The 23,033-nt window shown below is 39.9% G+C and overlaps 1 protein-coding gene across 4 annotated transcripts in view; it reads right to left on the bottom strand.

The window, feature by feature from the left end:
• The window catches only part of lrp8 (low density lipoprotein receptor-related protein 8, apolipoprotein e receptor), a 158,891-nt gene that overhangs the window by 74,404 nt on the left and 61,454 nt on the right, over window positions 1-23,033 (bottom strand). For all 4 annotated transcript variants that reach the window (XM_018690820.2, XM_018690818.2, XM_018690819.2 and 1 more), the window contains exon 3: window positions 7,900-8,022. In XM_018690820.2, coding sequence (XP_018546336.1) covers window positions 7,900-8,022 — 123 coding nt within the window. The remainder of the gene's footprint in view (window positions 1-7,899; window positions 8,023-23,033) is intronic.

Raw genomic sequence — 23,033 nt, forward strand, 5'->3', positions numbered from 1 at the left:
TGTGTATATTCTGGTTAGGTACCTATTCTGTATCCTCCTTAAGGGATCAATACACTTTACCTTATTACTGATATAAATCAAGGTAACGACATTTGTGGTTAATGAGATGCCACAAGATACAGCAAGATAAGCAGAACAACGCACATGAAGGCATGACATGATGGGCTTAAAATATGAGGTGAGGAGAGAGGAGAGGAGGAGGAGAGAGGAGAGAGACATGACCTTTTAGTGTTTGTTTTTTTTCCCCAGAAACTTTTAAGGTGACATTAAACTCACTGTCAGTATTGTATCTTCTATTATTTATGAGCCAGATTTAACGTGCAAGCTAAAACGAACACACACACACACACACACACACACACACACACACACACACACACACACACAATCCTGTCATTTTGAGATTATGCATCTGGAGACAACTACTAAGAACTCTGATGGTGGACAGTGCCACTGTAAACTCACCAGACAAACAACAGCACCGTTTGTTCAAATGCTTCAAACTAATTGTGTTTACATTTTCATCCCCAGCAGCTTATTGTATTTTTGTGTCAATAATGACTGTCCTCTCCCATATGTCCTCTCTCAGTAAGAAAGGCAGGAGTTGTATCATGTTATGGCACTGTTATACTGTAACAGAAAATCTTAGGAAGGGTTTTTGTGAGTCATTTTTGAACTAGTGGTGGAATTTTCAAGGCATTAACATGTTCTCTACTATGCTGTTAAGAGGACTTGTTGCCTTGTACACTGCAAATAGCTCTGAGAACATAATGTATCCCTGGCCCTGTGAGACTAATGCTCAGTGTACAGGCCTGAAAAAGCTCCACATTCTGAACACTGTTGCGTACCTGAATACAAATTCAAGAATGACAAGTTATTATGGCTTTTAGAAGAACACTAAATGTGCAATTTAATCCCTGAAGTGTACTATAATTCACCACATGAAGAAAACAGCCGACACAGTAATGCTCAGTCAATCACAACAAATACGTGGTAACTCATAGCCTTGAGTTTCATGTTGGCCACACAAAGCCTGTTGCATTGATTTCACTGGCCCTTAGTGGCTGAGCTAGTAACTCCTTAATTTTATTCCCTTATAAATCTGCATTCACCCACTGATTGAAGTCACCACTGAAACAGACTGAAACAGTACTGATAGAAGATGTACTGATAAATGTTATTTGATCAGTTTGACAGATTAAATGCTGTCAAACTTTCTGACATACCAGAAAGAAGTGAGTGTGCTTATGTGCTTGTGTGCGTGTGTGTGCGCGCGTTGTGGCTAGTGCATGAAATTCACCTCAGGGCAGCAGAGGCTTTCCATTAAAAGAACATGTAGCCAGAGACTAGAGACAAATTAAGACTACTCTGACTCCAAAGTAGAAGATCAGAGTGACCTCAGAATACTCAGTCATACTCTTACAGTTGTACATACACATTTATATGAGTGCATCTTTTTATGTACTAAATATTTGTGAACATCTGTTTGAATGTATTAGTTACTTGTGTGTCTTTTGATGGTGGGGTCACTGAAGTTATACAAGACTGAAAGAGTAAGGGAGAGAAATGCAGGTGGAGAGGGAGAAAGAGAGAGAGAGGGGCCACCTGGGAAATTACGGCAGGCGCTGCCGCTGCCTCAAGCATGAAATTGAAGCCGTCCAACAACGCAACTCACTGGATCCTTCCCGTTCATATTCCAAAATAATTAACTAGCACAACCTCCTGCTTCCATGCTATAATATGCCGACCTGCCTATTGTCTCTGCACACACAGACAAGGGAAAACCCACATCACTACACAGGAGCAGGTGGAACTGAAGACAGCAGGGATGGAGAGAGAAAGATGGAGGGGGTAAAGGGGGAGGTAGAAGTTCAAGTTTCAACTTTAATTGTCACCAAAGGGCAGTTGGCTTCACAGTGGTGCTTGACTGATATATTGGGCAATACTGGCCAAGAGTACCCAGATTCTTCTGCAACTGAATTCACACCTTTTTCACACTTTCACACTAAAATGTCACTTTTTCATATGAACACATAAATGTACAGAATGGGTCACCCTACAGTAAAGAGCTGCTAACCACCCATAAATAAATACATACATAAATCAGTAATAGTCTGGGTTTCAGTCTAAAGCCACTTTAACAGCTCTGTGAGCTTGACCATATAATGTCTCTAGCACCATCTTAGTTTAGTGTGTTATGCAAACATTTGCTCATTAGCACTACAGCTATTAAGATATTTCACCAGATAAGTGACAAATCTGACTTGCTGGTTGCACTAGAAGAAAAATTAGGAGGCTTGATTCTCTGAGGACTTCCCTTGAGACTAAGAATGTCTGTAGCAGTCTGATGGTAATCCATCCAGTAATTAGCCTGTGAGGTATTTCAGCCTGAACAGAAGTGGTGGACAGACAGACTCACATCTGACACTGCCATCCCTACAGCCATACCACTAGTGTGGCTAAAATGGGCAACATTTCTACTTATTACAAAAAAGATCTTACTCTTTGATAAAAAGGTCCCTCTCTGTTATAATCTTATCCATTAAGACACAATTTAATATGATAAAAATCAGTCAGTGGTACAAACAAACACAAATACCCAATAGATTACATTGCAGCAGCTGCTTACAGTTGCCAGATATACTGATTCCAAACATTTTTAACTATCAATAATTTGCACCAATAAACACTGGAAAATAAAGGTTTTAACCTTTATTAACACTGGAGTTATCCTTTAAAATGTAACAAAACAAGCAGGCACAACAGCTACCACTTTTTAAACCACTCTAGAGTTAGATCAGGTAGCCAAACAGGAATCAAAGAGCAATCATTGTCATCAGCCATATCCTTATCATGAACATCCTGCAATCATTATTGAAAAACACCATAGCCTTCCTCCTGTCTATAGTACACTATATACATATTTAGGAAGCTCAATAATTAAGATGTTTTAATACCTGTTTGATTAAGCAGTAGCAAGGCATGTAGTAGCTATCCTCTAGCTGTCTCACTGTCCACTTTTCAATATCTAGCTAAAGTTTTCTCCTCTGTAGAGCTGTAATTACCATATGAAAAAGAAGTCAGTAGAAGTCAGTAGCGACTTGATATGAGCTCTATAAATCATGGCTCCTAAAAGTGGGAGAGAAGTCATGCTGTGATGAGAGGCTCTGCTTTGACAGTTTGTGTCTTTAGATGAATGAGTTTCATCACATGGAATGAGACAAGTTTGAAATCAGGGCAGTTTTAATACCCTACGGTGCTGGGTAATTTGGTTTAAAAAGACCTAATTAGATGATCAGTAAAAAGTACTTAACATATCAGTATTCACTAAGGTGTAATACTATATTCATGATATTTGGTGATGCATTTGACTCTGTCTTATACTATTACATAAACATTTTTTGGAATGTGAAGGTGATTTCAGAGCCCTGCACCCTGCAGAGTTTAGTTTGTGAAACAGTACAATTTTTACATCGATGAAATAGATACCGGTAGTCATATCAAAGAACCAAAACATCCTTTCTTCTTGTAATTAAATGAAAAATATAACTGCTTTGATATCATGATAACAGAAATAAACAGAACAGTGAGACTATTGGTCTCTCTGTTTTATCTCAGTATGCTACTCTACCGTGATGTGTGACTTGAGATTACTTGACTTCTAAAGTTATCAAAATTCTCATTTTGTGTTTGGCTTTTTTTCCCCTCCCATGTTTCACAATGAGTTCAGAGGCTTTTCAGTACTGCGTTTATCAGCATGCCTCCAAGTATGAAATATGCCTGAGTAGACTTGCAATGATTAGATTACCTTCGCTGATGATACAAGACTTTTATGTTATGAATATAAAATATCCTCCAAATAGTACAAAGCTTCAACACTCTTAAACACATTCAAAGTTTTGAAGTATCACTTGGACTGGCAGGGGACTGTGAGGTTGGCTGAGTGTCTGATGATGCAATTCAATAACCTTTATCTATACAGGGACACTTGGGTGGCAAGAAGGGCTCACTTTAATCCCTGGAGTGTAGATATGTAGCAGCAGAGCTGAAGGAGTGTGCACACATAACGATGGAGTTCAAATAGCACTTCAGAGAGTCTAATCAGCAGTGACTGTCAAACTGCAGGATCTTGCTGATGCCACTCAGAGTAAATGGACGCTGACTTTGTAATGTCTAGAGCCCAGAAAATCAGAGCTTTGATGTCTGGTACATGGATTATAAAGATGGGCTCCCCACAGTGTTGCACATTATGTAAATTCAATAGTTGCATGAAAATATATGACCCAGCGGTGGTCAATGATGAGTCATTTTTGGAAAATGATAATTGCGTGTAATTCTTTGGCATTTAGTTAGTAGTTAAGATTTTCTGGATTACTAATAAGCACCCTTAAAATGAACTATTTGGTGGTGACACAATAATGAGGGTTCTTAAGAAATTTGTTTCACAAAGTATACTTTGTTGCCTTTGCATGTATGTGTGTGTGTGTGTGTGTGTGTGTGTGTGTGTGTGTGTAACTACTTTTAAGGCACCGATACAAAAATATTTTCAAATCCTCCTGTTCTGCTATTTTTAGTGCAGCTTTACATTGCCAACTTATTTAAGTTTGTAGCAACTATTGTAGCAAATTAAATACTAAGAATTGCTTAGTGATAGATTAAAAGGGTGCTTTAACTTAAGTGACAAGCTCACTAAACTTTTTAAGACAGTTTCAGGTGTGGAGTAAACCAGTAGTAATTTGTTGTTGCCTTGTTAATTCAAATGTCACTCTTAGTATTAGTGACTTTATGCTACTTCTAATGTGACTCATATCGCTTCCCCAACTATTACTGAGGGGTGATGTCTGCACTTAAGATGGGTGCAGAACACTATGTGCAGATATGTTCACTCTTTCATGCATCAACCACCATTCATCTGATTGAGCATTTACTCCACAATCCCCTCAAGGCCGAGATTCATTTTCAGATGTGTAATTACAGACAGCTCCTGAGGAGCTAGAGTGTGTGTGTGTTTGTGTGTGGTTTCAGAGGCGTCATCGGAGGTCCATAGTTAATCAGCAGTCGACCAGAGGTCTTAGGGATCAGCCCATCGATCCCCTCCCAGGAAAATCAATGCAATCAAAGGCATTACTTAAACTGAACTCAGATCAGAAAGTGGAGGACATACAGCAGGGAAGGGTCTGAGAGGACAGACGAGAGGATGTGATACAAGATGGTGGTCTGGCAGAGAGAAGACATAGCAAGGTAAAGATACAGTAAATAGGATAAAGCCCAGTGTGACATTAACTGAAGGAAAGCAGAGAGTAAAATAGAAATGTAGGTTTGATCACATCAAATAAGGTGCTGGTAAAAGCAAAAATTAGGTGACATGATACCATAAAGGCAGGTGGAAAAATCTAAATAGAAGAGGAAATGCAGATACAACATTTTATGTTGTATCTGAGGGGTCAGGTCAGGCGGGGGCTAGCTGGTTAGCATGCTAACCTCAGTAGAAGAAAGAAGTGATAGAAACAGAAGCAAAAGAACACATACAGCTGTGAGGATCAATGTGGCTGAGAAAGTTAGGGAAGATCTCACAGCGTCTGACCTTGATTAGACATAATGAGACTTAACCACAAGTCCACTAATGAAATGACTTACAGATTCACCTTTTGATGAATACTAAATACAAGCATTGACTCTAGCTTAATACAAACACTTATACTGTTGCCCACACTCAGACCATTTAGACACATGAGCACGTACATGCATCCACAGATGTCCTTGGTCTATCCCAATCAGACTTAGTACTTTGAGAAACTTCAAAGGGCTCTTTGATCACCTCTTCGAATATGGAAAGTTTTGTGATTAGACAGAACTGGAAAGACTGACCTCTGGTAGTTCTGCTCTGTTCTGTGACTGATCATCAGAGGAAACTCTGGTTATGTGTGAGATTAAAGTGTGAATCCATGTGAAATGCCAGTGAATGCTTGTATGTCTGTACTCTACTTGTTCTCTTCCTGCCTTAATAGGTGACCAGTTTCAACTCCGCTGTTGAACACCTTGCTCATGATGTTTACAAAGCACCATATAACTCTGCTGATTCCCAATGAGAGCACCTCAGAAGTCTGCCAGCCCGGTCAGTGTTATTTTGCAATTACAGTTAAGCCCTGTTCAAACCAACTACAGCATTCACACACTCAAACACAGTCTTCTAGGGTACGTACAGGTTAGAGGATGAAAAAAATGCAATGAGAGAACGTTACTAGTTACAGAAAAAGGCAGAGGGTAGCTTGGATATGGATTACCAAATGGTATGTTACTTACGAGTCATTCATGGTCTTAAGACCCCAGTATCTATGAGTTGCTCTGGTATCTCATGTAAACCCTTCCTTACCATGAACCTGAAATTTTAAAATGCTAAATTAAAAAAGTTCAAAAGTCATAAACTCACAAAGCTATTAGGCAGCTTCTGAAGAGCCTTCTGTCAGTCATTTAACCTCTACCATATGTTCCCAAAAGCCAGTTAATAACTTCCCTTCAAACTTGCTCCCTCCCTCGCTCCCTCTGCTTTCTGATCCTCTTTTCCCTCCACACAAACATGCTGTATAACCCTCCCCGCCTCACCTCACCCTCATTGCACCCCTTTAGAGTCCAGTTCCCGACCTGTAAATACCAGTTTATCTCTGACTTGCTGCTGATTAAAAAAATCACTAATCACAGTAGGCAGTGTTCCATTTTTCATAATTGCAACAGCAAGTGACCTCACCTGCTGCCAATATTATAAACAAGAGTGCCACAGTTAAAGTCTGTTTACAGGCTTTGTTCCATTTTTCATAATTACACAAGTGCATGCTGAGAACATGTGCTTACAAAAAATCATGTAAGCTGGTGATTTTGAGCATTTCAGTGACGGACAGTTTACTGGCTGATAATGACATTAATGAATTTCACTACATGCACAATAGTTCCTTTTACAAAAGTGCCTCATATAATTATTCAAATTATGCCTTATAACAGTTAAAATTATTAAAAATATATTTACAAGGTATGTCTGAAAAATATCCAGGACATGCATAAAAAAACATTGGTCATTGTAGTTTTTGCTCTACTGGCTGCATTGTCCTACAGTCAGCATGTGCAGCTAACACTTTCCAGCAAACAAAAACCCTTATCAACACATAAAAGGTACTTGACCCTACTCAAAATACATAAATGCTTTTAATATACACTGCGTAACTGAAACCTGAACAGTAAATCTTCCACTGGGTCATGATCTGCTTTGTGAGAAACAAAAAGGGATTCAGAGTTATATGGAAATAGCGTGAGAGAAGCAAACATCTTGTCCACTCTCCCATCCTCTGTGGCCTTGATCATAAAATGTATGGCAGGCTTCTGATGGTGCAGCCAACAAAAAAAAGCAACTGAAAGCCATTTTCTGAAGCAATGTACAAGAAAGAGAAGGTTGGCACAGCAGCTGGGATGCAGCAAAATGTGATACACTGAGATTGAGCGACCTTGGGACTGCTTTATGCCTAAGGAAATTGTGTGTGTGTGTGTGTGTGTGTGTGTGTGTGTGTGTATGTGCATGTGTGTGTGGAGGTCAGACAACACAGCACAAGTTACTGTAAAAAAGACAAAAACAATGACGTCATGCTGGTGTATATAAATGTTATAGGAAATTAATGTATTTTGTAGACTTTCATTCCATTAAAAACACGTGCATACATGTGACTACTACTGAACTACACACATGTAGCTGCTTACACATTTGAGACATGTCAAATATGTGTGTGTGTTGACCTATCTGACTGTATGTTCAAGGCCTTCCCTCTGTCACTGTCTGTATGTTTACCTTTGTGGCACTGCATGTCTACATGTGTGGCTGTGTTTGTCTGTCTGTGTGTCTGGACAGCTACTTACTGCAGATTGCATCAGCCTCATCTGAACCGTCTGCGCACTCTGGCTCTCCATCACAGCGCCACCTGGCAGGAACACACTGTCCGTTCTTACAGGCAAAGTCTGTGGTCGCACATGTCTTCTTTGCTGTGGAGACAAAGGAAGCATCCAACATTAAGTCACAACCCTGACTTCCAGTTTATGGACGCCTTCTGATTTTGTTGTGTTCTTCTGGATAGGTAGGTATTAAGTAGGTATTTAACTGGAAAACCCCTCTGGAATACACAAAGTGCTGAATAGAAAAAAAATAAAACACCATCTACACAAACTAACTCACATGTGATCTCTAGGATATGGAGTGCAAAAACATTACATTAGCAAGCACTACGGAGATATGTCAAAAGTTTGATCATCCACTCAACAAAAGCAACAAGACCACGCAATTAAAATTTGACTTAAGTCAAGAGTAATTCCCAAGCTCCAACTTCAAACCAATTTTCCAATCCAATTTTAATTTAACCTTCAGCTGGCAATGTTTTGATGCAGCTGGTTGCAGGCTGGAGTCTTGTGGTGTGTTCAAGTGCAACTTGTAACAGGAGACATGAGGAGACATTTGATTAGACAGCCTTTGTTGCTGCTGTTCTTTGAGGCTGACTAAGTGAACCAGGGCTATAAGATAGGTAAAACCACTGGAGAGAGTTTTGAAAGGTCCTTAGCCATGACACTTGTGTGCATGCATCAGGGTGTGTGCAACTACTTTTTTCACTCGAAACCATCCAGTGTGGATGAATACGTTTCCAGCCTGCTTGGAGTATATTGTTGAAATACTTTTTGAGATACACATGACATGATAGGTCAGTAAATTTACTTAGGAAATGTTTCAGTCACATAGAGTTGTTTAAGGCTTAAAAACATATGACACTGGACTAACCTGGAACAGATTTAAAGTATTATCTGATGAATAAATCTGGTAAAAGTCTGTGGAGGTGGTGGAGGAGCAACAGCGTTAACCCGACAGCTTAAGTAGACCCCCTTTTTTGTGAGGGCATGTTGGATATATGTCGCCCTGAATAGAGTATGTGACATGTGAACAGTGTGACACTCCTGCCTGAACTTAAGAGGCTTTGCCCCATTTTATATAACCCCTGATCCACCTTCAGAGTCCAGCTCAGTTTTTGCAGAACTGGCTCTGGCTCTGTGTAGCCATTTCCTGATAGCCTATGAACTCCAAAGGTTTTGTGCAGTCACTTTCTCCAAGCAAGGGGAAAATTGAAGCACTTGATTCTGTCACGGAGAGAGGCAAAAAAATCCTTCTCCTTGACAGCGAGAGCCACTGAACAAGAGAAAGCACTTGCTTGGCGTGTTAGCAATGCCTTGCCTCGCCATGATGAAATATACAGAGAGGGGGCTGACAAATAGCGAGACGGTGTGTGTGTGTATGTGAGCACCCCTGTGTGTGCTGTGGTGGGGTAATTTTCATCTGACGAGCAGTGAGAGTAACTGTGACTGCTATTGTTCCATTTCCCTCACAGGAGTCAGGTGGTAAACCACCTCACCGACCCTTAGTTCAAACTAGCTAAAAATGTAGGTTAGCAGAGTGCTCAGCTTAAGCACTGGACAATGATACTGGAAAATATCTGCCTACCATTACCTCTAAAGCTGACTGATTAATTACCAAATTATATCTTATATCTCGTTTTTTGCATGTCCAAATCCATGCAAAAAACAAAAAGTGTAAAAACAACAAGTTGTGGATTTATGGGGGGTTGTGTACTGGACTATTTCTTGGCCACTAAGCTTGTCATCTCGTGGAGGTAGCTTCATATTCAGATATGAGAATGATCTTCTCAGCTAACTCTCTGCTGTTCAACATGAAATCAAACCCCTATGATTAGCACCATATGCTTTGCTATTATTGATTAAAAGCACTGAACTACACAAGGAATTGGTCCAACCCTGGAGTAAGATGGTGTCTTCTACACAGTCATATTTTACTTAGCGAGGGAAAAGCTAGCCATCTTATTAGCTTGTTGTTTATGTGCATAGCCTTGGATGTCCCATGGTGTGTGGTAAAAGGCAGTGTAATGACTGATGGCACAAGTGGGACCCATAATAATGAAGTACATGCTAGAGGAACTGACAGCAGCTCAGCTGTGGAGAGCAATGATCTCTTTATGTATATCTAAATTTATTTATATGGATGATAATTCATGGCAGATTGAAGAAAAGATAAGAGACAACCACACAATCACACACTCACCAGTGCAGAGTATTGATTTGTGAGTAGAGAGAAAAAAGAAAAAGGGAGGCTTAAAGACATGAGCGAGATGGAATTGAAGAAGGTGTAGGCCTAGGATAAATGAAAAGCGTGTCCCTGGGGATTACAGAGTAGTCAGAGCCAAAGACAAAGGTAAATAGAAAGAGGGAGAGAATAGGGAATAGGGGTACAGAAACGAAAGTCAGGAGGGAAAGAATCTGTCGAGGAGGGGTCTAGTGTAATGGCATTAGTCTCCACAAAGGGCCAAATAAATCCCCTTACTTCCTACCAGTGTGTTAGCATAAATCCCATCTCTTCCTGTCCAACCTCACTGTTTTTTTCATCTTTCCCTCCATCTCTACCCACAGCCTGATAACAGAGTTAGCTGTAGCCACACAGCACATATACAGGCATTCATAATACTGCTGTAGATCACAATAAAGCTGAAGTCAGACATTAACAAATAACAGTTTTCCTGCAACTTCATATCAAATCTGCAATCACAGATCATCTTCACTCAAAAATATTAATTAAAATGCAAGAGCCAGTAAAAGAAACCCTTTTCCTTAACTCACATTTCCTCTTATTAAGGACAAATAGGAAAATAATACAATTAACCTTGGCCCCTTCTTATTCAGGTGGCCTGAGGCATTGAGTAGCTTTTCCTTTGTAAGCAAGTAAAACATGCTTTTTATTAATAAGATAGACAATGAGCATATGATAATAAGGGGACATTTTAATCATCTGTATGAAAAAGACATTTCATATGTTCAGTATGAAGACCTTACTTTAAAAATGGCATCCACACTATGTTTGTAATTCAGTAAAGCATATTATGGAAAGCTATTATCATCCATCTTGAAAGCCGAGAATTACATTTATGAGAGTGCAGTCATTTGGGGTTTTGAGTACTGAATGAATAGTGATTAGTTTTAAGCGAGGGAATTTTCCCTCAGATGGATATACAGAAAGAAAGCTTTCATATAATGAAGTAAATGTTCAAATAAAATACATTTTTCTGCTGCAACAGGCACAGCAGCTAACACAAAGAATGCAGACTGTAATACATATCAAGAAAATAATGCTACAGGGAGAAAGAGAGGAGCAACAATACATGTAAATGTCACATATTCCACTATTCCACAGATCTATTCTAAATGGTGGATGGATACATATAGAGAGATCATACATTGCAAAGTATGTGGACATTCACACTATAAATACACTATAAATGTGTAAAAAATCTGCACACACAAAGATTTTCCCATGCCTCTCAAGAGTTGCTGATGCACACACAAACAGCTGCTTACATTTACATTCTGATGCACCAGGACCTGTCATATATGAGTGTCATCCATATGGAACAGCCTGAACCAGCCTTATGAGGTGTGAGAGTGATTGTGGAGGAGACAAACACTAGGCAACCATACACACATACTGTTGTGCATACACACACCTTTACCTACCAATCACCCCTCCATTCTTGGAATATTATTTTATTTTAGTCTTCTATCCACAGATAGAAAAAGTAATTTAATATTCATGTGAAATAGCAGACAGACCAGAAGAGCTCCATCCTGCTCACCAGCAGGTTTTATCCATATCCTCCAGTCATCACTAACTTTGTATACTTTTAAACTGCATCATCAGATTGTCATATCTTATCCATCACTTCACTTCACTTACACCTTACCTAGGGATTTCTTAGGTTTATAATTCACAGAATGTAGGACTGTTCCTGAAGCAACACATGTAAAATTATATTTATTTCTGTTTAGATTTATTTTGTTAATATCCTCTACTAATTTACTTTACTTTACTCATTTATTAATCTGGGAAAATATGCATATATTAACATCAAGATGATGGACGTGTTCAGATTTGGCCTGTAAGACTGTGGACTTTAAACTGTAACATTTGGATGATCACTCCTGTGATCGCTACATGAATATCATACCTTTACAGGGTCATGCACGGCCAAACCATTAAAGTAATGGCAATCGTATCAATGCATGGAAGTCACCATGAGGGCGGTGCCACAAGATATGTGCAGGATTAAATGTGCTGCTGCTGTCCACCTTTTCTATAGACATACAGTGTTAATCTTCCACTGACATTCAACTAATGTCACGCTCTGGTGACCACTATGATCAATAAGTGACTAAGATGACCTACTGATGTTCATATGGCCTCCACCCACCCACTCACACACACATGCACGCACGCACACACACACAACACACACACACACACACACACACACACTGGAAACCTCTTAGGATTCTTTCCCACATACTCCTGACGACATGATTTGGGACGCAATTGTTTGACCTGGGAACAGGTGAAGGTCAGTGCCGTCCTCCAATTCATTCAATTTACACACTCCATTACACACACACACACACAGACTGAAAAGGAAATGGAAATAAAACATCCAACAGCACAATAATCGCTACAGGAACACTGTGTCACCTTCTAATTATGATCTGTTGACTGCAGCCCCTGAGATGTTGATTTGCTCTAATAACAATGGTTTCAAACAGACAACTGGTGCTGTAGAGAGATTATTTACCACCCTTCAAGCAGAGACGGTGACACCTTTTAAACTGTTAACGTTCCCAGTGCAAGAAAACAAAACAAGCATCCATGGCTCTCTAGCTTTTGATCTAACTTAAATGATAAAAGGTTTTTAGGACATTTTTAGGCATTTTAGGATCTTCTTTTAATTTCATTTTGATAGTCTAAGTGTGAATTGTGTGATGCAATGCAAAAAGAATTTTAATCTTCCTATATTCAAGCTGCTGGAGTGTTTATTGGCACAGAGAAAAATGGATGTGTTCCCAGACTGACAGTAGATATGTTTGCTGGAACAACAGAAGCTGGCTGTTTGTGTGGAGTGCACCTCTGTACAGTATTACGTGTGCAGGTGGCAGGTCATACAGAGAATCATCATAGGTAAACATTTCAGTTAACATTCCAGGAAGTTCCTGTGGGTAATATTTTTAATGTCTCTGTGTATTTACATATAAAGTGAAGTCATGCAAAAACATTCTCAAGCATATGAATCTTTGATAAAATACATATGTTTACCTCAATTCATGTTTGACTTGTGCTGCCTCCAACTTTATCTAAATGCACCTGTATGCTGGTACTCAACTATCAGTGAGAAGAAAAATGCAGAAAGTCTGCAGATGTTTGCTACATCTATGTAATTCCAACCAAAATCCTTAAAAACCAACTCTGACCACACTTGTACCCAGACTGAACATTAAGATTAATCTTGACCAAGGACTGTAAGTAGAGCAAGCCAGAGAAATTTGGATTAAAATAACTCAGTCTGAGGTCACCACACTACCAGGGAAACATGGAGCCCAAACTAATTCAGTGTGTTTTGTGCTCATGAAATCTGGAGAAAAGCCAGAATAAATGCTGTGCTGCACTACTCAGGTGTTTCATTACTTACAGTACATGGTGAGCGTGTGTGTGTGTGTGTGTGTGTGTGTGTGTGTGTTTTGAGCTATTAGTATTTAGTAGAAAATTCAATTTGAATAACAAAACCAATGACTGAAACATACAATGCATTTTGCTACTGAGTGTTTGAAATTATTTCTGCAGTCACATCTGCAGTGGGAAGATGAAAAGCTAGGTTAACACTGAACAAAGATTGTCTGTAGAAACTGATGATTATGAAAATTAACTATCAGCCTGTGCAGCTGGAGTTGCTCTTGCTCATTATAATGATTTTTACTTGCAGTACTTCTCACATTTCAGGGAATTACATGAAACTCGACTAAAGTCTAAATGGCACAACACATATACAGTAGAACAATAGAAGGGATTTATCTGTGTTTTCTTTTAAAGGTGCATTGAGCTGCCCAGTGTTCATCTGGAAGCTGTGACTGTGCGCTCTGTACAGCCAGGTGCAGTGCACACATACATTTTTTGAAACACCATACATTAAAGACAAACAGAAAGGAAGCAGAAAAAAAGTACACCATGTCCCTGGCTGTAAAGTCTAAAGAGATCCCAGGAAAGAGCAAGCAAGTAAAAGGAGAAAAATGAGCATCAGGGAGCAAGAGAGAATGGAGAAAGAGTGATTGCGGGAGAAAGAGGGGAGGAAATAGATGGTCCTCCACATTGTTGCGATCGGTTAAAGAGCTAAAGAACGAAGCGTGTCAGTAGAGAGAAAGAGGCCGTTAATCAGTGAGCAGAGGTTGAACCACAACCACGAGGGAGTGGGGGAATACTCCATGAATAGTATGTGTGTTTGTGTGTGTGTGAGAGCAAGAAACAGAGAGAGGGTTGGAGTAAAGTAGACAAGTATAATATTGGTCTTTTGAGGAGATTAAGGGCCTGTCCAGTTTCCCAATAATTACTTAAGAGACAGAAAGATATTGTGGAGAAAGGCCCAGAATACAAGAAGAACATGGTGTAGTTGAGAAAATACGAACTATAAAGTACTGGACAGTGGGGAGGAATGGCATTTAGTTTTTGTGTAGTAAGTTTGAGCTTTCTGACTTTTTGATTCAACTAACTTTAATCCATTGACTGATTAAAACTAAAAAGGCATCTTAAATGGCAGCTGAACTTGTATAACTTTCCAAAACTCTTCAAAGCCAAACTATCTTAACTGTAACTTAAATCTGTGGCTGGAATCAGCCTTATATTAATAATCATCAGAGGTGAAAGAGAAACATGTGAAACAGGCCGAAAAATCTATGAAAGTTCGTTTGCACCTGCATTTAAATGCATGTATGCTCCCAGGTGTGTGTACATGGCTGTGAGTGTCGGATGCACACACTACAAAGATTGGAGATGTGAAGAGAACTCATGGATGGGCAATCCAGACAGCTGGCCAGATCAAATACACTTATATTATGCTCCTCGCAGCACATCAAATACCACCTACCAGTTCAAAGAAGCTTGTTAGCATTTTATGATCTCCTCTCTGGACACAGGAATATCAGATCTATAAGGTAAGACACAGACTCCAGATTTTGGAGATAAAAACACAAGTGAATCATTAATGAGGTGCATCAGAGGTGAACACGGAGTTGAGCGGGAGTCAGAGCAAGGAGATCTGGTTGACAGTTGCATCATGTGATGATTCACCTGAGGCTCAATGTGTTGAAGATGAAAGAGATGGTGGCAAACTATGAAAACTGGGATCCTGCCAACTTACATTTATATTCACTGACAATAAATTGAACCAGAAAGCTGGCTCTGCTCATACTGACAGTGGTGGACTTTGGACATTATACAGTACGCTTTACATATTACGTGCTATACATATACTGATCAGCCCCAATATTAAGACTACTGAGAGGTGAAGTGAGTAACACTGATCATCTCATTATTCAATGTTCTCTTGAGAAACCTTGGGTCCTGGCATTCATCTGGGTGTTACTTTGACACGTACCACCCACCTAAACATTGTTGAAAAAGCATGCAGCAGTGGCCTCCACCAGCAGGACAATATGCCCAGAGCCTAATCTGATCCAGCGTCTGCAGGATGCACCAGAAAAAGCCAGATCCATGGAGGCCCCACCCCTCAATCCACAGGACCCAAAGGATCTGCTGCCAATGTCCCCGGTGCCAGACACCACATGACACCTCCAGAGATCCTGTGTCCATTCCCGGATCAGAGCTATTTTGGTGGCATGAGGGGATCTGCACAATGTTAGGCAGGTTGTTTTAATGTTGTAGCTGATCGACATATACCTCCAGTACTGTCATGTTTGTATTTATAGTGTTTCATACTGTTTTATAATGGTTTCTGCCATTTTTTATTCTTCATGTTATGACACTGTAAACCTTACTGCCACACTATAGCTTGTTCATGCTGTTTTGATTTGATTCATACTGTTTTATGTAGAATACGCCTCAATATTAAAGCATAAATAAACTCTATAATAATAAATTGTGTCTGTTTACTGCATTTTTATAGCTGCACTATGCCTCATGAACCTATATAATATAGATTATATATCAGAGTGTTTGATTTTTATTTTATCCCCCTATATAAAATGCTTAAAAATACCAGTGTACAATGTGGTTCTTATTCTATATTCTTCATTTTTATTGTACATTCTCAACTGCTGTAACAACACAATTTTTCTCTGGGACCAATAAAGTAGTCTATCCATAGTGAAATCTTTCACTTTCCAACCACTTGAAGAGTCGTGCCAGCAGGTCCAGACATGCTTTAGAGAAATAAAATGCTTCCTTTAATTTGACAAATGAGGAATGATGCAAATACAAAGCGCAACATGGCAAACACATCTCACAGCAGTTATATCCAGAGGTTTTCAAAAGGCCGTCCTTCAAAACAGGGCAAAATAATAACAAGGCAACTAAGATGCTTTGTGAAGGTAACCTTTGTCAGCTCCTACCACTTCACAGAGGTTAAATCTTTCTTCTGTGTGCTCACAAATCTCTTAATACCTCTGGTCTGCATCTGTTTATTAATTTTAAGAAAACAGATTGCATCACTTTCAGGGTCTTCTAAAAGAAATATGAAGAGACTCTGGATCAATCACTTTGCTGTGATGGGGATTAACATTAAGGGAAGCTGATGAGAGAGGCTGTGGTGAAGAGAAATTATATGCATTTTGAAGTATTTTAAATACTTACACGCAAAGAATCAGCAAAGGAAGCACACATATTTTTCAACTTCCTTTTCATCCTCCAGCATGCTCTCTCTTTGCTCACACACTGGCAAGAATAATTACAGGCACACCCTTGGAGTCAACCGTGTTTGCCTGACTCCTTGACCAAATATTAGTGCTCTAAAATGATAGCTTAATTCACGTTTGTGCTAGTGGGAATTTCCTTATTACCTGTTTGACATATGAAGAGAGTTTAAAGTGCATCACTTATGAACCAACCTGATCGTTTAGTCAGAGATGTCACTGCTGCAAAGGTTGTGCTATAAAGCTGATTACTAATCTTTAGATCAAATATAGGCAAGGAAATTCATCGTCTAAAATATGAACCTGTCTCCAGCTGAAAAACAATCATTAACCCTGCAGTTTTCCCAAATTTCCAGTGCTTAGTCCTGTTCAGCTTCTGGTCTCTATGAAATTGGATGGTTGAAGAGCAGAATCACACTGAGCATGATATGCCATTGTCCTCTTGGCCCTATAATGTTCCCAGATCCCTGGATTTCAACTCCCAGAATGATGCCGTCTGCATCAGCCACATGCCAAAGTCTAAGACCTTGCAAATCCTGTCACATCCTGGGTCCCCGATCCCCAGTCCTCCTTACATAAGCGGGGCATTACAGCTCTGCAAAGCAGCTTATAAGTGGAGGAGAACAAGCATGACAAAAAAAGAGAGGAGAAGAAGAAGGAGGAATAAAGATGCATGGCCACAGTGATGATCAAAGACAGAATCAGAAACAACTCAGATATAATGGGAGGAAATTGCTTGTCAGGGGAAGAAAGTATCACTCTCCTTTTTATTCCCCTTTTATGTTACAGTTCTCTACACACATATACTATCTTGATCATCTCTTTTTCTTTTCTCCCTCTTTTATAACCTTACACACATAGCTATGAAGCCTTCTGTCATCACACATGCTTCAGAAATTCCTACACTCCTAAAATGAAATAAATACAAATTGATTGTCCCTTTTCAATTCCATTTTTCCCTTTCTCATCCTTTCTCCCTCTAATAGTTTCTTTCTGTCATCCCACTCTCCTCTCTCTTCTTTCTTTTTTTTGGGGGGGTGGGGGGTGTTGTGTGCCTGGAGGGCTTTTAGCTGGCTCTTGAGACAAACAAACGTGAGTGTGTTTGTTGTGGTGAGGGTGAGTGGATATCTCGTCAGAGAGATCAGAGAGCGGTCGCTTTGTACGCCGCGCTGTGTTAGCTTCAGAGACTGCTAATTAAGTAGCAGCACAAAAGGGGCCATTGTGGGAGGCACACGGAGAGGGAGAAACAAACAGGGCCAGGCTTGTTTTTGTTTTTACAACATGAAGCTGATCAGTCCTTCAAATGATGGCGTCAGACACATCATACTCATTCTGTCCCTCATAAGGAAATCATAACTGGTGCTGTCCCATTTTCCCTATAAGCAACTGTCATTTTTTATTATTCTACTTTCACTCACTGACAGAACAACAGCATGTACCATTTTAATAGGTGTGTGCTAACATTCTATGTGTGTGTGTGTGTGTGTGATGGTATTCTTTAGCAAGATGTCTGGAGATTCTATGAGGTCATATCCTTCTGCTTCAGTACCTCTCATTAGAAGTGACATATGCACAGAGAAATCTCACTGCTCCTACACACATACACACAGACACACACACAGACACACACACACACACACACACACACACTACAAATCCCCCTAACAACAGGCCATCTGGGTGACATCCTGCTCTCAGACTTGACCTGCATTGATTTATTAAACACTCTGACAGTAATACCAGCCATGTTACTGACACATACACACTTGTGTGCGTGGACACACACAGACACACACCCTTATCCCCCCTCCCCCATGTCCCACCCCAACACTCCAATCTCATCAGACCATCAGACGTTCACTTTCCTAGACAGGGTCATCGTTTTAATGATATCAGCTATCAATCCTCTGGCCCGCCCCTCCCCACACATGCAAAGAGTATATGGCTCTGTATTCACCAGGGTGCTGTCAATTCTGTTTGACTAATGTCATCACAGGCAAAGGAGAATCAGGAAGTGGCTATGTACAGCTGATGAGTTTAAGCGGAAAGTTTGTCCACTGGTGATGCTTTTTCAACACTTTTTAACACTTTTTTTGGGGGGAGGGGTGATATTTTAACTAAAAACCATTGTGATGATGCTAAAGCCATGTTTGTTAAAAACAAAAAAAAAAAATCAACAACCTCAACATATCAACTGCCTCCAGGTATCAGGAGACTACTTGTACTGCACACACACACACAAACACATGAATAATACCTGGACCACAGACAGTCGCACTTTCACTCACACCCACACTGTAGCATAAATGTCCCAGTGGGGCCATAAAACCTGTGCGATGCATGGGGGGAGGGGAAATACAGTAGTATATGAAAGCTCAGTTAGGCCAACCTCTTTCTGGCTACACACACAAACACACACAATGCACAATGATATGTGCTCTGTGTGTGTGTGTGTGTGTGCCCGTACTGCACATCCTTTGTAAAATGCAGCATGAAGAGAGGGAGATACTCAGTCCGACTTCTCAATCACAGAAATGTTCAGTAAGATTCATCTTAAAATGGTTACTTCTTTTTATCAACATGTAACTACTAAATGATTAATAACCTTGATGATCATAGCAATTTAATTTTCAATTAGAAATCAGTGGCAATCATACATTCTGAACATAAATTGCAATGCGTGTGGCAGCCGCACTCGAGTGGCAAAATGAAAATTCATAAACTCTGTTCTGTAATTGCTCTTCTGGCGAGTGACTGACTAACAAGTGGAAACAGGCGAGGTTTCAGCAGCCCCCTCCCAAAACAAAAAGAAAAAGCCTTTTACTAGCAAAACAATGTTCCCGCTGGCTGTATGAATCGACACTCGCTGTGAGCCTCGTAATTCCCCTCTCGTGGCCCTGCACTTCCACCATCGCCATTCAAGTCCCAAACCGGCACACATGCCGCGCACTGCTGGTCGGTCCACATGACAAATTACTCCTGGGCTTATTATCAAAAATCAGCACTTGCCAGAGGGAGTGGCTGGGGAGGGGTGAAAGGAAGAGGGGTGCGGTGGGGATTCCAACAAAGCCCGCCGCGCATCCGCAGACAAAAGAGAGGGACAAAATTCTCCTGCTGCTGACAAGCAAAAAAGAGTTCATTTCAATCACAAATCACTGCTGCTTGGAAGCAAGAAAGAGCCCCAGAGGTCACCAGGAGTTAAAGCATGTGTGCATCTGTGTGTGTGTTTACAACAGTGTGAAGTTTGTGGAGACTTTATTGTTTTTGGATAAAAAGCAGATAGAAAAGAAGGGAGCTAATATTTGCCAAGTTGACAAAGACAAAAAAAAAATCCCAACCTGCTGCTTTGCATTTCTTAGAGCTTCCAGAAGCAATGGTGGAATGCGATTATTTTTTTGTGCCACACTGACCCCACCTCTCTCTATGTTCTGCGGAGCAAAAACAAAACACTGTACACCGCCTTGCGTCTTTTGTCTTTCCTGCTACGCTCATTCGTTCTACGTTCCTTATCCACTTCTCTTCTCCATCCTTCCCCTTCTGCCGCTGTCACGCGCTCGCTTGCTCCCTCCTTCTCTCCCTTCCTCCCACCCCCTTTTCCCTTTGGCAAACAGCCAGTTGTCCCTTCCTTTGTCTGCTTTGTTTGTGATCGCTGATTAGAAAAATAAATTAAAAAACACCTATTGGATGGAAGTGGATGAAAGGATTGTGGCCTGAGTTCAGAGTAAACAGCAAACCCTCACTGGGAGATGCCTCAATATGACAAACATATCTGTATTCGAGGCTGTAATAGAATAATCATAGATAAATCTTGTGTGTGTGTGTGTGTGTGTGTGTGTAGGCATGTTGAAAATGATAAAGATGGCAAGTTTCAGGAAAAGACAGAAGGGTTTAGTTTTATGTGGATCTGTATGTTGCAAGTGGATGTTGGTAACTGGTGTGAAAAATAGACAACGTTTACAATGAAACAATTCATTTCAGTAAAATGGCTTATTAATTTCTCTAACTGCACCTCTCCAAAATGGCAATGATGCTAAAACTAGAAGGAAGTTGTTTACCACTTGAGGACCTTTTTTAAGACAAGAAAATGATGCAAATCTCAAGATCAACACTTTGCTGAGTGCAGTTCCACCTAACCATGAATGACCAATAATCAAGAGAATGGAAAGTAAATGACAAAATTACACAATGATTATGGCTTAAGGACGCCAATATCCCAAATGGACTCTCTGGATAATAGCTCTTTGTTTCTTTTTAAGTGACAATGATCATTTTAATTATCCCTTTACTGCCCTTTGTTCATGGAGGCATAAAACACAAAGTCAGCAAGGCTGGAGGGATCTTTCAAGACATTTGCTGTGGTTGGGTTTTGTACAATATATAAAAAAAACTGCCACAGAAAAAGATTAACTGTCAAAGTAAACATGAAACCATTCCAGTTTGCCTAAAGTTCTGCTTTATATCAGTATGAGCCTCATGTTCTCATCCCCTTTGCTTCCTTTCAGTCACTAGGTATCAATGTTAAGAAAAGGACGTCTCCACCAGGAAATAATCCCTGAAAAACATGTTACCAATAACACCCATGTTCATTTTCAGGTAGGTTCCAATGATTATATATGGAATGTAATGCAAAATGATTGTGGGAAATACAAAGCAGGAGCAATTATACATAAAAGTGAATTGGCATCACTGTTGTCTTTTAAGTATCAGCAACAGAAGATCATGACTTTCCCACCACAGGGCAAATATAGCTCGGTCAGTGCTGTGATTCACTAATGCAAGCACTTCCTCTTTAAAGCTCCACCCCTCTAGTCTCAAGCAGGTTTACACTGTCAAAGTAATCATGTTTTCTCAGCTAATCCCTTTAAGGCCTACATGTCCCATCATCATCGACTGCATGAATGAAATTATACAATGACTAAGCTCTTTTCATTGGCCCACAAAGCTGCTTGATTTGGGAACATTAGGAGGGAAGAAAGAAAGGGATGTGGGGGGAATCGTTTGACACAGCCTTTGTTGCGACTTATGAATCATCATATTCTGTAAGCTGGCCAAATGAGCTCGTCTGTCTGGTGTAATCTTGTGACGTCTCAACTTTGAATGGAGGGCTGCTGGGAGTGGTGTATGGTAACTTAACTCACATTACAGTATTTTCAGATTTGACTTCAAAGTGTAAACATTTACAGATTATGTATTACTGTGGCGTCATATCATAACAATGCTAACAGTTCACTGAAACTAATTTTCAATTTGGCAAGTATCCTCGAGTATCCAGAGATATAAGAGGTACAAACCAAAAGAAAAGCACTTTTCATCATAATTAAGAATTACATGTCAATAAACTGACTCAAGGAAGTTGGTACCACACCACTTAAGATAGAAATAAAAGCTAAAGTTAGCACATTTCACGTTTAAAGTTTTCTTTGTGTGTAGAAAATGACAAACAACTACCAAAATGACACATAAAAAATACAAAGCAGTGGCTAGCTGATAATTTCCTCTGCTACGATCAACAAATATCAGCTAGTTAAGTTGCTGTACTCAGCAAAACTTAGCCACATATCATGTTTCTTACCAGGCCAATAAGTATAGTGCAAACTCTGCATCAGTATTGAATCTTCATCACAGTCTAGAGCTTGCTACACCTTTCAGTAAAGTTTAAGTTGCAGAGCACACTGCAGGTAGTTCAGGGACCTTGGTGCATTTTCAGTAAATACACACAGTCAGTATTGATCAGTGGTACTGTAGTACTACGCACATAGGTAAACTGTGTTTTGTTCAAAGAGCTAGTAAAATATTGTTAATTGCTTCTTTAGTATCTGCAGGCATCTGCTGATTCATCGTAACTCAGACATCTGAAAAATAAAAGACCTTTATTCTTTTCAAGTTCCTGTCATGCAGGTAGTTCATTCAAATTAACCATGAGGAAATAGGAAAGTTTCCACTAATGTTAACAACAAAGCTTTCAATATATTGATTCAGGAGACACGTAGAATTTAGAAGAATCCCTCTGTTGTGTCTGCCTTCTATCCTAACCACAAAACCATGTGCAAAATAGTTACACCAAACAAATCAATGAGGATGCTGCCATAGATGAGCATGTTTTGGTCAGAAATGACCTAAAGTTACCTCTCACTGTGTGGCTCTTTTTAATCATCGTGGGTATCAGGGGCACGTTTGTGAAATAACCGCTCTCCCACTTCCTCCTTCTG

This window comes from Lates calcarifer, linkage group LG17 (assembly GCF_001640805.2).
Source record: "Lates calcarifer isolate ASB-BC8 linkage group LG17, TLL_Latcal_v3, whole genome shotgun sequence".
Lineage (NCBI taxonomy): Eukaryota > Metazoa > Chordata > Actinopteri > Centropomidae > Lates > Lates calcarifer.